Below are 15,064 nucleotides of genomic sequence, written 5' to 3' on the forward strand. Positions count from 1 at the left end.
TAATGGACAGGGTTTTTAAATATAAAAATTAGTGATAAAATTTAATTTGTCTACAGTTTAAAACTCTTGCGCTGGTAAAAGCAAGCCTTGCACTTGCTTTTACCAGGCGTAAGAGTTTGAAGGAAATTTGCTGGGTAGGAGCAGGGAAAATAGCCCAAATCTCCACCCACGAAGGCCCTTCTCCCAGGGATGGGTTGGATCTGTCAAAAGAGATTTTGACAGTTGGCATGTGCCGGCTTCAGGCAAATGCACTTTGCGCCTAAACCCGGAACCTGTGGGGCCTCTTCGCATATCGTACGCACCCGGAGAGGCCGCAATTTATGGCCCATAGTTTACCTGACTTCATAATGGCTTCTTAAAAGCCCTTTGAAACAAGTACTTTGGGGAAAAACACTAACTTCTGATGATTACAACAGAAGTGTGAAAAAGTTGTAGCATGTTTATGAAGACAAAAATATACATTTATTAAGCTAAAATCACATAAAATAGTTTAGATCTATTCACTCGTGCTTTTAAAATGCCTGATATTTTACTGATGTAGTCTCTTTTGAGCAGTTAGTCAAGATGGCCAACAGAGGAACAGCAACTCCCGTTATGTTTTGTGTGAACAGTTTCCAAGGTCATCGCATTATCAAGTGTGACATTCCACTCAAAGTGGAGTTTGACACTGCATCTAACACCAGCACTTGAGATAACTTTCTTTTAGTGCAAGATAAAATATTTAAATCCTTCAAGAGAACTTGCACAATTTTTGTGGAAGAAGTGTAGGTCTTTTTATATCTGATATTAAATTTTAAAACATTTCTTGTAAGTGCTTGCACTAGTGAAACCTGAATCTGCATCTATTTGACCAGACAAATGAAGGGAATTACAAGAAATGTGTCAAGAAATTATAATTTGATGCATGTCTAACAGCAATGACGTTTTACATTTAGAACAGACTGCATGCCTGAAAAGTCTACAATACTAAATCATGCCAATTTGAAGAGAAAGAACATGCCTTCTGAAGTGATTTATTTCGGGACTATGGGTTCAATTTTCCCCAGTGATTTGCGCCATTTTTTTGGCACAGGCTGCTTTTTTTGGTCTGTTAAAAAATACAAGTTTCCCCAATCAATTTGCACCAGAGTAACACAATTAGTTACGATTTCTTTAGGTTAATATTTTTTTCAGTCGAAGGGGGCAAGTTTAGCCAGCTCAGAGTTACTCCAGTTCTTCTTAGGCCAGCATATATGGCCTCTGTAGAAAAACCTTTTGGTGAGTTAAGGAAATCGGTGCAGGGAAGTGCAGCAGATGCCTGGACACCAGCAGCAGGAGAGGGAAGAGAGAGTGGGAGAGAGTGGGGGGAAGCCTTTCGGGTATAGTTCGGTGCGGGGACCGGGAGGGAAAAGGCCATTCCACCTGGGATGGATGCGGGGATTTGGAGGGAGGAGGCCATGTGGCATGGGATAGGTGCGGGAACCGGGACCGGGAGGCCATTCGGCCAGGGATAGGTGCGGGGACCGGGACCCAGAGGCCATTTGGCCTGGGATAGGTGCGGGGACCGGGAGGCCATTCGGCCAGGAATAGGTGCGGGGACTGGGATCCAGAGGCCATTCGGCCTGGGATAGGTGTGGGGACCAGGACCCAGAGGCCATTTGGCCTGGGATAGGTGTGGGGACCGGGACCCAGAGGCCATTCGGCCTGGGATAGGTGTGGGGACCGGGACCCAGAGGCCATTCGGCCTGGGATAGGTATGGGGATCGGCACCCGGTAGGGCGGACTTTAATAATTTAATGGAGGTAAGTTGCTGCAATGTTTAATGTGCATGTGCAGGTTCCGAGCTGGCTGTATGTTTCATTTTCCAACCTCAGCCCACATTGTGTCTCCTAACTGATCTTTTTGGCGCAGATCAAGGCTCCGTTCCCAAAATTAAATGACAGGCTAGGCGGCGGCAAAATGAAGAAATCCAACTGGGAACCTGGAAGATTTTTTTTTTGCGTACTTGCTTTAAATTGAGCCCCATGAAGATAGATCTACTGATAACAATGTTTGTAACAGGAAATGCCCAGAGCAACAGCACAATACCAATACAAAATGTATCACAGCGGACTAATCAAGACAAGTGAATTGCAAGGTCTGGTCTGAATGCAGTTCAAATGCCTGTTCATTGGTCTCAGAACGCCACATTTAGCTGGAAGAACTGCTGAAAGCAGATATTGATCAGCATCTTAACCATAGGGTATACTCTCTTTCCTCCCACCCCGCCCACTGTCCTCCGCCCATCCACCCCACGACAAGGCTATTTTCCCCTCCTGTCACAGCCAGTAATGCAAAGTTTACAGCTGCAACTAACAGCATGACATATTTTCATGGGGCTAGCACTATGACAGCATTAAAAGTGTGGTCTGGTGTAAACGTGGCTAGGTCGCTGTTGTATGCACTTGCCTCGGAAGAATGGCATTGAGTTTTATAACTGCTTTTTAAAAAAAAAACTGCTTTTGCTTACTTTATTTAAAGCCTGCAATTCACAGCAATTCTATTGGATTATTGTGCACCTGACAAGTGCCTTGGTTACTCTGGTCCAATCCTTTCATTTGCAGTGTAATATCACACCAACAAATTAAGGTGCACTTTTATCACACAAGTTCGAAGTGTATATTTATTTAATTTTCCTCACTTTAAAAAAAAGGTACAAAACAGAACTATCCAAGCCTTCTACCAGTGTACGATGTATTAAAAAATCATGGGTGTTTTGCCTCAGGTTTTCTCTCCATTAACATTAATCGTTGGCAATGCATTTGCGTTTTTCTGACAAGTTGCACACCGTGCCGCTGGTGCCGGGCCTCAGAGGTTCCAGCTACAGTATCGGCAGTTTCCCCAAAGTCTATAATCTATACGTCTGGCTGTGTCCAATTGTCCTTTGGCAGGTGTTTGAAGACTGAACAGTAAAAATGGATGGAAATAATGAGAAACTACCAGTGCCTATTGACCGGGTAGTAGTGTGTGTAGGTGTTGCTGTATACACATGCATCACAACACGAAAGAACATCTCGCCTTCATCTCCACCAGCAGATGGATGTGGAAACAAAATATTCAACAGATGTGCTGCATGGAGTAGTGAAGCTGCATATAATCATCTCATTATCTGCCGTTAATTTGTCCACATTTTCAGGGAGCCTTTCCCATTGCATCAGCTTTAAATATAGCTTTCCTCAGTTAGTATCAAAAATAATGACATTTTGACAGTATTTTTCCAATTTAATTGTTTCAAAATCAACGTGATTATAGACAAAATGACCACAAGCATCCCATGTTCCTTAAAGATGTCTGAAATCCAACTGATCATAGAAACATAGAAAATAGGTGCAGGAGTAGGCCATCCGGCCCTTCAAGCCTGCACCACCATTCAATTACATCATGGTTGATCGTTCCTTTAGTACCCCGTTCCTGCTTTCTCTCCATACCCCTTGATCCCTTTAGCCGCAAGGGCCATATCAAACTCCCTCTTGAATATATCCAATGAACTGGCATCAACAACTCTCTGCGGCAGGGAATTCCACAGGTTAACAACTCTCTGAGTGAAGAAGTTCCTCCTCATCTCAGTCCTAAATGGCTTACCCCTTATCCTTAGACTATGTCCCCTGGTTCTGGACTTCCCCAAACATCGAGAACATGCTTCCTGCATCTAATCTGTCCAGTCCTGTCAGAATTTTATGTTTCTATGAGATCCCCTCTCATCCTTCTAAACTCCAGTGAATACAGACCCAGTCGATCCAGTCTCTCCTCATATGTCAGTCCTGCCATCCCAGGAATCAGTCTGGTGAACCTCCGCTGCACTCCCTCAAGAGCAAGAATGTCCTTCCTCAGATTAGGAGACCAAAACTGAACACAATATTCCAGGTGGGGCCTCACCAAGGCCCTGTACAACTGCAGTAAGACTTCCCTGCTCCTATACTCAAATCCACTTGCTATGAAGGCCAACATACCATTTGCTTTCTTCACCACCTGCTGTACCTGCATGCCAACCTTCAATCACTGATGAATCATGACACCCAGGTCTCGCTGCACCTCCCCTTTCCCTAATCTGCCGCCATTCAAATAATATTCTGCCTTCGTGTTTTTGCCTCCAAAGTGGATAACCTCACATTTATCCACATTATACTGCATCTGCCATGTATTTGCCCACTGACCTAACCTGTCCAAATCATCCTGCAGCCTCTTAGCTCACACTGCCACCCAGTTTAGTGTCAGCTGCAAACTTGTAGATATTACACTCAATTCCATCATCCAAATCATTAATATATATTGTAAAGAGCTGGGGTCCCAGCACCGAGCCCTGCGGCACTCCATTAGTCACTGCCTGCCATTCTGAAAAGGACCCGTTAATCCCGACTCTCTGCTTCCTGTCTGCCAACCAGTTTTCTATCCACGTCAGTACATTACCCCCAATACCATGTGCTTTGATTTTGCACACCAATCTCTTGTGTGCGACCTTGTCAAAAGCCTTTTGAAAGTCCAAATACACACATCCCCTGGTTCGCCCCTGTCCACTCTACTAGTTACATCCTCAAAAACTTCCAGAAGATTTGTCAAGCATGATTTCCCCTTCATAAATCCATGCTGACTTGGACCAATCCTATCACTGCATTCAAGCCTGTTTGCTCTGGACTTTGCTAAGCTTGACAACCAGCTCAGTGAATGGATAAAAGCAAATCCCTCACAATGTAGCATGCTGGGGGTCTTATTCCAGGAAAAGTTCCAGAGCTCGAACGATTCACATGTGTAAAGAGAGGGTGAAATTCCTGTCATTGTTAATTATAGCAAAAATGCAGGTGAAATTTTCAAGTGCTTAAACCCCACTTTTTACTCATGAACACTTCTTGACAAATTATCAAGAACAAGAATTTCACTCCCAGAGTCGGTCGTTACCTGACAGCTTGCTGCCCTGTTCCTGCGGAGTTGCAGATAAGAAGTAGCGCTTTGCCAATAGCATCATGTTGAATGAACTCTGCCGGAGTCGCTTCAAAATTATCAGAAGCAGCCTTGTAAGAAGATGCAGTCGTGTTCTGGTAACGCCCTGTAGTGCAATAAGACAAACAATTTAAGATTCTTGGTGTAAACATCAGATCTAATTTACCAAAAAATGAAAGTAAAACAAAATTGCTGAGATCAGTGAAGCACCAATTTTATTTTGTCTGCTTAAAAACAGCATATTCTTTGGAAAAAAAAGCGTAGACTTTTCTCAAGATAATTATGGATGAGGAAGGCAATTGAGCCCATTCATCCATCCACAAAGACTTTGCTGCATTGCTGCATCTGGTTGTTTCATTAATGCGCTTTCGTCTCTACCATTCTGCGCTGATATCTATTCCACGTATTGAACACTTTGAGCAATTTCCAAAGCAGATTGATTTGATTACATTTTATCTGCTCTATATTGTGTTTAGTGAATAAAATTGAACTTATTACCTATTAAATTGTGAAAAACCCAACTTACATTGTGACCACAGTGAAATTCTGGTTATTTTAAATACTAAAACGTTTGGAAACAATCTAAAACGCTGTGCTCGAGGTGGAGAAGTGACATTGTAAATGAATTGTGAGCACTTGTGTCTCTAATGTTAAGATACCATTGATGTGTAAAATGGAGAGAGGAAGTTTTAAAGGTACAAAGACTTGGGGGAAAAAAGTTTCTATCGGTAAAGGTTGTTAAAAAGGTATTACGAAAAGGATGCAATTGCGTGCGTCTGACAATATTTGCTCCGCCTTCTTACAAACCTACAAAGGAGTTAACCCTTTCCGTGGACGGCTGTTTTTCTTTGTTCACCAAACAACTTTAGTAGCGCTGAATGAAATTTTAAGATATTGGACATTATTAATTTAAGTTTCTTAATTTTAAGTGAATATTTTCCCGATGTGCCAGAAGGAAAATTATTAGACAAATTAACTCCTTGGGCTCCTAAGCAGAGCTACAATTCAAACACTCAAGAAAGGAAAATCTAACTGAAGTTTAAGAGGATAATTGCTGTGTAGCAAGAGAAAAGTTTGTGGGGAAGTAAAATTGAACATTGACAAAACCTATCAGTGCAATACTGCTGTTTGAACTTATAAGTTTGAAATAATTAAATGGATTCAGGCACAATACAGCTGGTTATCAAGATTTTAAAAAAATGTGTTGATAACTTGGACCAAGTAGGAACGTTTGTTCTATGTTTCTCTCTTTAATATTGTATTGGACAGTAATGGTTAAAGAGGAAATTAACGCAATAGTAAGAAAGGACATTAGCTTGGATGATGTGGAATCTGTATGGGTAGAACTGCGGAATACCAAAGGGCAGAAAACGCTAGTGGGAGTTGTGTACAGACTACCAAACAGTAGTAGTGAGGTTGGGGACAGCATCAAACAAGAAATTAGGGATGCGTGCAATAAAGGTACAGCAGTTATCACGGGCGACTTTAATCGACATGTAGATTGGGCTAACCAAACTGATAGCAATATGGTGGAGGAGGATTTCCTGGAGTGTATTAGGGATGGTTTTCTAGATCAATATTTCGAGGAACCAACTAGAGGGCTGGCCATCCTAGACTGGGTGATGTGTAATGAGAAAGGACTAATTAGCAATCGTGTTGTGCGAGGCCCCTTGGGGAAGAGTGACCATAATATGGTAGAATTCTTTATTAAGATAGAGAGTGGCACAGTTAATTCAGAGACTAGGGTCCTGAACTTAAGGAATGGTAACTTCGATGGTCTGAGACATGAATTGGCTAGAATCGACTGGCGAATGATCCTTAAAGGGTTGACGGTGGATCGGCAATGGCAGACATTTAAAGATCACATGGATGAACTTCAACAATTGTACATCCCTGTCTGGAGTATTAAAAAAAATGGGGAAGGTGGCTCAACTGTGGCTAACAAGGGAAATTAGGGATAGCGTTAAATCCAAGGAAGAGGCATATAAATTGGCCAGAAAAAGCAGCAAATCTGAGGACTGGGAGAAATTTAGAATTCTGCAGAGGAGGACAAAGGGTTTACTTAGGAGGGGGGGAAATAGAATATGAGAGGAAGCTTGCTGAGAACATAAAAACTGACTGCAAAAGCTTCTATAGATATGTGAAGAGAAAAATATTAGTGACGGCACTGTAGGTCCCTTGCAGTCAGAATCAGGTGAATCAGGTGAATTTATAATTGGGAACAAAGAAATGGCAGACCAATTTAATACTTTGATTCTATCTTCACGAAGCAAGACACAAATAACCTTCCGGAAATACTAGGGGACCAAGGGTTTATCGAGAAGGAGGAACTGAAGGAAATCCTTATTAGTCAGGAAATTGTTTTCGGGAAATTGATGGGATTGAAGGCCGATAAATCCCCAGGGCCTGATAGTCTGCATCCCAGACTACTTAAGGAAATGGCCCGAGAAAGAGTGGATGCATTGGTGATCATTTTCCAGCAGTCTATCGACTCTGGATCAGTTCCTATGGACTGGAGGGTAGCTAATATAACACCATTTTTTAAAAACGGAGGAAGAGAGAAAATGGGGAATTATAGCCTGACATCGGTAGTGGGGAAAATGTTGGATTAATTACTAAAGATGAAATAGCAGCGCATTTGGAAAGCAGTGACAGTATTGGTCCAAGTCAGCATGGATTTATGAAAGGGAAATCATGCTTGGCAAATCTAGAATTTTGTGAGGATGTAACTAGTAGAATGGACAAGGGAGAACCAGTAAATGTGGTGTATTTGGACTTTCAAAAGGCTTTTGACAAGGTCCCACACAAGAGATTAGTGTGCAAAATCAAAGCACATGGTATTGGGGGTAATGTACTGACGTGGATAGAGAACAGGTTGGCAGACACGAAGCAGAGACTCGGGACAAACGTTTCCTTTTCAGAATGGCAGGCAGTGACTAGTGGGTGCCGCAGGGTTCAGTGCTGGGACCCCAGCTATTTACAATATACATCAATGATTTAGATGAAGGAATTGAATGTAATATCTCCAAGTTTGCAGATGACACTAAGCTGGGTGGCAGTGTGAGCTGTGAGGAGGATGCTAAGAGGCTGCAGGGTGACTTGGACAAGTTAGGTGAGTGGGCAAATGTAAGACAGATGCAATATAAATGTGGATAAATGTGAGGTTATCCACTTTGGTGGCAAAAACAGAAAGGCAGAATATTATCTGAATGGCGACAGATTCGGAAAAGGGGAGGTGCAACGAGACCTGGGTGTCATGGTACATCAGTCATTGAAAGTTGGCATGCAGGTACAGCAGGCGGTGAAGGCGGCAAATGGCATGTTGGCCTTCATAGCTAGGGGATTTGAGTATAGGAGCAGGGAGGTCTTACTGCAGTTGTGCAGGGCCTTGGTGAGGCCTCACCTGGAATATTGTGTTAAGTTTTGTTCTCCTAATCTGAGGAAGGACATTCTTGCTATTGAGGGAGTGCAGCGAAGATTCATCAGACTGATTTCTGGGATGGTAGGACTGACATATGAGGAGAGACTGGATCGACTGGGTCTGTATTCATTGGAGTTTAGATGAATGAGAGGGGATCTCATCGAAACATATAAAATTCTGACGGGATTGGGCAGGTTAGAGGAAGTAAGAATGTTCCCGATACTGGGGGAAGTCCAGAACCAGGGGACACAGTCTAAGGATAATGGGTAAGCCATTTAGGACTGAAATGAGGAGAAACTTCTTCACTCAGAGAGTTGTTAACCTGTGGAATTCTCTACTGCAGAAAGTTGTTGAGGCCAGTTCATTAGATATATTCAAGAGGGAGTTAGCTATGGCCCTTATGGCTAAAGGGATCAAGGGGTATGGAAAGAAAGTAGAAAAGGGGTACTGAGGTAAATGATCAGCCATGATCTCATTGAATGGTGGTGCAGGCTCGAAGGGCCGAATGGCCTACTCCTGCACCTATTTTCTATGTTTCTATGTTCCTCCAGAGCTCATGAATATGAATAGTAATTAATGGGATGCCCTACTTAAGATGCAAGATAGAATCAGGAAAAGTACACTACCAAGTGGAAATTTTCCTAACATTCTAGTGAAAGTCAGGAAAGTGTTAAGAATAGTAAACTGATCATTTTCTCTTGGAGACATTTGTGTCCTTGCCTATGTACCTTTTAAGAAAACTGCATTGATAAGCCTGGCCACTACCCAAGACATTGGGACCATGTAGTGGGAGAAGAGCAAAGATCTCCAGATGACTACAATCTTTTGATAAGATAACCTGAAAGCCCGAGAATGGCTTGTATTGGATGGCATGTGTGGCATGAGGACCGGTAGGAATGTGCAAATGTGATCACCATCTGGAAAATAAATGGTGAATTTGCACTGAGGAATGGGTCTCCAACATGCTCAGTTACTTGACAACAGCAGGACATGAAATGTGGCTCAGGAAGTGAGACAATTTTTAAAGCATTGGCACACACTCCTTCGAGAAACTATCTAATTAATTGAAGGTTAGGGAGAAATAAATTTACTAAGAATTATCCACAATGGATGGATACTAATAAGAGAAATCTGGAGAATCTTTTAAGTCCATGACTTGTTGAGTAGATGTTAAACTTCAGCTTTCTTTACAATGTCTGTTTTCTTTGCCTGCATCATTGTCGCTCGAAATGTACGTACTTAGTCGATGTGCTCGTGATTGAGAGACTGAATTATAATTTTTACTGTAATTGTGTTTTGTAGGTAACAGCGTGGGAAAAGCCAGTACGAATCCAGTATGAGGTGGTTTTAATGGTGCCACTAACATGCTTTAGGGGTCTACCAGGACCTGTCTCAAAACCTATACTTAAGTATAAGCTGCACATTGGTACAGTATTTACACTCGTGGGATATTGGGATTAAAATATCAGCACACCTTTAGATTCGTATTATTTCACACGCTCTGGTAGTTCTGCAACTTGTAATGGTAGCATATTTGATACATGTACCCTGTGTAGCAAAATTTTGATGCATAAGCCAATGTCTATGACCAATCAGCACTCAAGATAATGGGGCTGAAATTCAGTAGTGCAAGAAAGCTAGCACACTTATGATTTTTTTTAATGTACTTACCGCACGGATCCATGATGTGGTCGGATGAGCGATTTTCAGGACTTTTCCAAAATCCCAATGGAAATCGATCATAGTGGAGGTGGGATTTAGACAGGAAGGGGCTGAATTTGGGTGGGGACCGGGACTCTGCCACTGTCAATCAGCAATGGAGTAGTGGTGACATCACAGCGTGTGAACGTCCGTTAAAGGGAAGAGCATTGTCACTTTTTTATCTTCAGCCACTGGGCCACCAGGGAGGGTTTCGGCCAGGCCAGCAGCCTAGTATCCAAGAAAGAGTGCCAGGTTGCCCGTTGGCGGCCCGGCCAAACCCGGGGGCACTGCCTCTCGAGCCGATCGGGAAGTCGGCCGGCAAAAATGAATACATTATGGCTGCGGCAGTGGGTCCTCCCCTTGAAGGGCCGCCGCGCTGTCAGGCCGCACTCGCGTAAAAGGTGCACCGACAGAGAAAGCTGTCGGGGACACCACGCGGCAGGGCAACGAGTTCTCGACCTGAATTTAGGTCGGTGCACTTTTAAGGTAAGGGAAAGCGGCGATGTGCATTCTGATGACGTGTTTGCGGCGGTCAACAACATTGGGCGGTATCGGGTCCAGGCCGAAAAATCCCCGACCTGAATTTGGTTCGTGTCAGCCAGTTGACCCCAAAGTGGTGGCCACAGGATTCCGATGCATGGCTGCTGCAAACGGGCAGTAACAGGTCTTTTAGTGACCCTCAATTTCGGCCCCAATATCCGAAGCAACGTCGAGACCCCCCGCCAGGTGGGTTAAGATCAGGAAAGATAGAAGAAACATAGGATACCCCAGACGGGCCAGAATTGGAACACCGGAACAGTGAATTGTATTTGAGTAAGGGGTCAGAGGTTGCTCCTCCCCCTCAAAAGGAATGGACTGTAAGAAAGGGTGAAATCTTCATTTCTGAGTCTCCCTGCTAACTAATGGAGAAAGCAAAAAGCAGATAACTTGGAATTAGCTAGTGTGGTCAAAAATAGGTTGAGAGAAGTCAATAAGGCTATTTCCTTCTCAAAGTAGGGAATGTAAGAAATAGTTAAATCGAAAAGTAGGGATTTAAATCCGAAGGAAATGCAAATTACAAAAAGCTGGGAAATGGCCAACAGAAATGTCACCTTAGATAAGGGCAGGCTAACAGAAGGACAAACATCCCTGGACATTAAATTGATAAGGGAGGACCAGCACAGAGCGGTGGAATAAATAAATTACTCCGAGGGAGATTCGAAGTCAGACAGTATGGCACCAGGAAGGCAATAAAGTGTCCTTAAGAAAGATAACAAGACATTCAGCAGAGATAAGGAAGAAACCCCTGTCAGCTCGATGGGAAGGGACTGTCAGAGATACCCTCTCCCTAGTAATTGGACTCCTCTTCTTCGGCGGTCCCTTGTGTCGAGGATGACTTGCTTCCACACCAAAAAGGGATGAGTTAGTTCACAGGTGTTTCAATGAAGGACCTGACATTCCAGGTCCTGAACTACATATCGAAGGGTGGAAGATGCCTGTGCATAGATTTATTTTAACGTGTGGTGGCTGTTGCACACCAGGCACCACACACAGGCCTGACAGAACTAGGTCTTGTTCCAGTGGCAAGGGTTAACCAAGACGACTGGAGACCAGCTCTGCTGCACGGAGCTAGTGCGCACACATGTTGTAATGTGGGCTGGCCCGTTCTGTCCCTGGGCCCTGAACTCACACCTCTCCGTGGCCCCAATCACGTCACTCTGCAATCTCTCACCGCTCCTTCGCCACTTCTCCTGCTGCACCTGCCCACGCTCCAATCAGCGACTTTGATTTTGGTGACGTCCAATCCAGTCGTCGCCCTCCTGCACCAGCTCGCACTGCACCTTGTAGTGGTATGCCTCCACGCTGCTCCCGAGCCGCTGCACCTCCGCTCCTTTTAGGGCCCCGACCAGCCGCTGGTGGGCTCTCGCAGGTTGGGACCTCCACACTGGACTATAGGATGGGTGGAAGATAATTGACACCAGTTATCCAACCAGCCCATCGAAATAAAGTATAGAAATGGGTGACCGAGAGGGGAAAGCAGGCAGTCAGGGGCGGAGGCTTTCTCAGGGTGGGTTAATGCTGGCTGAATAGCCTAACACCTTGGTAATGTCTTAACCTCTGAGGTGGATCAATGCTGACTAACGGTCTAACACCTCTTACAGCTCGAGGAACAACCCAACAGTGGTGATCGATGCAGGGATCCACCAATCCGAGACCACCGCTCTGCCTCGCTGTGCGTGTCTGTCCATCCATCCGGTCGTTTTGCTCTGCATAGACCACTCTCAACTGTCACGGGTTGCATGTCTATACTTATCTTAACCATATGTAGTATCTGATTATGCTTTAAAACTGTAGCTTTTTAATAACATACCTTACAAATCCTAAAACCCTTTAGGTATGTGTGTGTGACCTGTGATCCTAATCCTACACTGGTTTAATGGTATCATGTAAGATTTCCATTCTTGTAAACTGGGCTCGATCCTGGGCGGCGCACAATGTTTCCAAATGTTGGTGGTTGGGAAACTTTTAGCAATAATAATCCAGGACAAAATTAAGATAGCAAGGGGAACAGATAGGGTAGACAGAAAGTATTTGCACTGGTTGGGAATTCTAGGACTGGGGGTATAGTCTAAAAATTAGAGCCAAACCTTTCAGGAGTGAAATTAGGAAACACTTCGACACACAAAGAGTGGCAGAAGTTTGGAACTCTCTTCCGCAAACGGCAATTGACACTAGATGATCAATTGTTCATTTTAAATCGGAGACCGATAGCTTTCTGATAGCCAACGGTATTAAGGGATATGGGCCAAGGGTGGCTATAAGAAGTTAGCTCACAGATCAGCCTTGATCTCATTGAATGACGGAGCAGGTTCGAGGGACTGAATGGCCTACTCCTGCTCCTATCTGGAAAAGTGTGGACTAATAAATGAAAGTCAAAACGGATTTGTTCAAGGCTAATCTTGTTTGTCTAACATGATCGAGTTCTTTGATGAAATAACGGAGAGGGTTGATGAGGGCAGTGCAGTTGATAGAGGTGTTCAAAATCATGAATGGTTTGAGAGAGTAAATATGGAGAAACAGCTTCCAGTGGCAAAAGGGTCGGTAACCAGAGGACCCAGATTTCAGATCATTGGCAAAAGAACCAGAGCGACATGAGGAAATCTATTTTTACACTGTGTGTTACTGTGATTTGGCAGGCACTGCCTGAAAAGGTGGTGGAAGCAGCTTCATTCAAAAGTAACATTCAAAAGAGAATTGGCTAAATACTTGAGCAGGAGAGTGGGATTCATTGGATAGCTCTACCAAAGAGCCAGCACAGGAACAATGGCCTAAACAACCTCCTCCTGCATCATTCTATGATCCTATAAGATGTCTCCTGTCCAGGCTGAAAAGTCCAAGTTTCGCCAATCTTTCCTCATAACTCAGATCCCTTGTAATAGGGATAAGCTTCATGGCATTTCTCTACATTGCCTCCAGCACTTGAATGTCTCCTTTGTTTCTCAGTGACCAAAAAGGGATACAAAACACTCTGGTTTGACTAGGGAAGGGTTCAGTTTGATTATTGGATTCTCTGCCTTCTATTCTACTATATTCTGCCAGCTTCGTTGATTGCTGCTCTGCATTGGACATATTAAGCAGTGTGTTTATAAGGACACCTAGGTGTCTTTCAACTTCATCCTTAGCTATTTCAACTCCTTTCATGTCTATCGCCCATTTTTCCTTCCTACCTACAGCATTTTGCACTTATCTGCATTAAATTTCATCTGCCATTATGCAATCCACTTACATTTCTTGTTCAACTCATTCTGCAGTTTTGGGGCTACCCGCTTTGATTCCACTGCTGCTTCTAGCTTGGTATTATCTGAAAATCTGGCCAATTACATTACTAGAATTTCTGAAAAAGAGAGCCAAATTATTTGTTGACAGCACTATCGGCAAACTGTCAATATTGTAAATGCTGGTATTGACTTTCAACTAACCTCGTTCTGTACCAAAATGTGGATAACGTACTAACCAACTTAAGCAATCTCATGAGAACAGCAGACAATAAACGCTTACACTCTCAGCATTTGTACTTTGCAATGGCGGTCAAGAACTTTTAAAAGTTGTGACTGACATCACTCCTCAATTATAGCACAACCCTTGACCCCACATTTTGGCTGCTTCCCAAATAAAGAGTTGAACTAAAAGTTTGTTCTTAAAGGCTGATAACATCATGGGTCTACTTTTGAAGTGCTTTTGCCCACAGGCACAGTTTTTTTTTTTAAGTGAATCAATCAGACCTCAAAGACTGATACCTCTGATTCCTTATTAATCTAATTTCCATTCATCAGAAGAAAGATTCTACTCTTAAATCCAGGTCCAGGCTTCTGCAGGACAAGGCCTCCCATACTGTTGTGTGGCTGCTTTTGAATCAAACCTTAACGTTTAAATGTTTACTAGTAGTTTAACTTCCTTACAGCTTTTGGGGACTGATAGTATTATGTGGCGGACATTGATCAGTCAGAACACAAATTGAGGTCCTATGTTCACACTTTTGACTGGCGTTGCAAGTTCAAAGGTGAACCACAGATACAAATTTTAGTAATGGTAGGGTCACACATGAACAAATTCAGGATTTGAATAATTGAGTAAATTGCTGCAATTATTGTCCATTTGCAGGGCATACTCTGATAACCCCTCTCCTTGGTCAACTCTTTAGAAACCTGCAGCTGAGCGCACATTGCAGTGCAGTGAAGAGAAGAGCATCAAAAATGCAAGATATTTAAATCGCTGTCCAAATGAAGCTGGCTGTTTTGAAATGATAAAAACAGGTGCTGAAAGAATGCTTGTGCGAGAATGCAGGGTTATTTATTTTGTAGAATGTGCAGGTTTGTATGACACTAAAACTCAGGACAAAATATTCCAGCAGGCATCTCTCTCCAACAGCTTGGCATCTAGCCCTAAACTACATTAAAACAAACATGCGGTCCAGAAATGCACTCTGCTGCATCCGACATAATTCCCTGA

At 43.4% G+C, this 15,064-nt stretch overlaps 1 protein-coding gene across 2 annotated transcripts in view; it reads right to left on the reverse strand.

The window, feature by feature from the left end:
* The window catches only part of usp43a (ubiquitin specific peptidase 43a), a 429,860-nt gene that overhangs the window by 70,528 nt on the left and 344,268 nt on the right, over nucleotides 1-15,064 (reverse strand). For both annotated transcript variants that reach the window (XM_070857604.1, XM_070857603.1), the window contains exon 7: nucleotides 4,912-5,059. In XM_070857604.1, coding sequence (XP_070713705.1) covers nucleotides 4,912-5,059 — 148 coding nt within the window. The remainder of the gene's footprint in view (nucleotides 1-4,911; nucleotides 5,060-15,064) is intronic.

Source organism: Pristiophorus japonicus, chromosome 16 (assembly GCF_044704955.1).
Source record: "Pristiophorus japonicus isolate sPriJap1 chromosome 16, sPriJap1.hap1, whole genome shotgun sequence".
In the NCBI taxonomy this organism is placed as follows: domain Eukaryota; kingdom Metazoa; phylum Chordata; class Chondrichthyes; family Pristiophoridae; genus Pristiophorus; species Pristiophorus japonicus.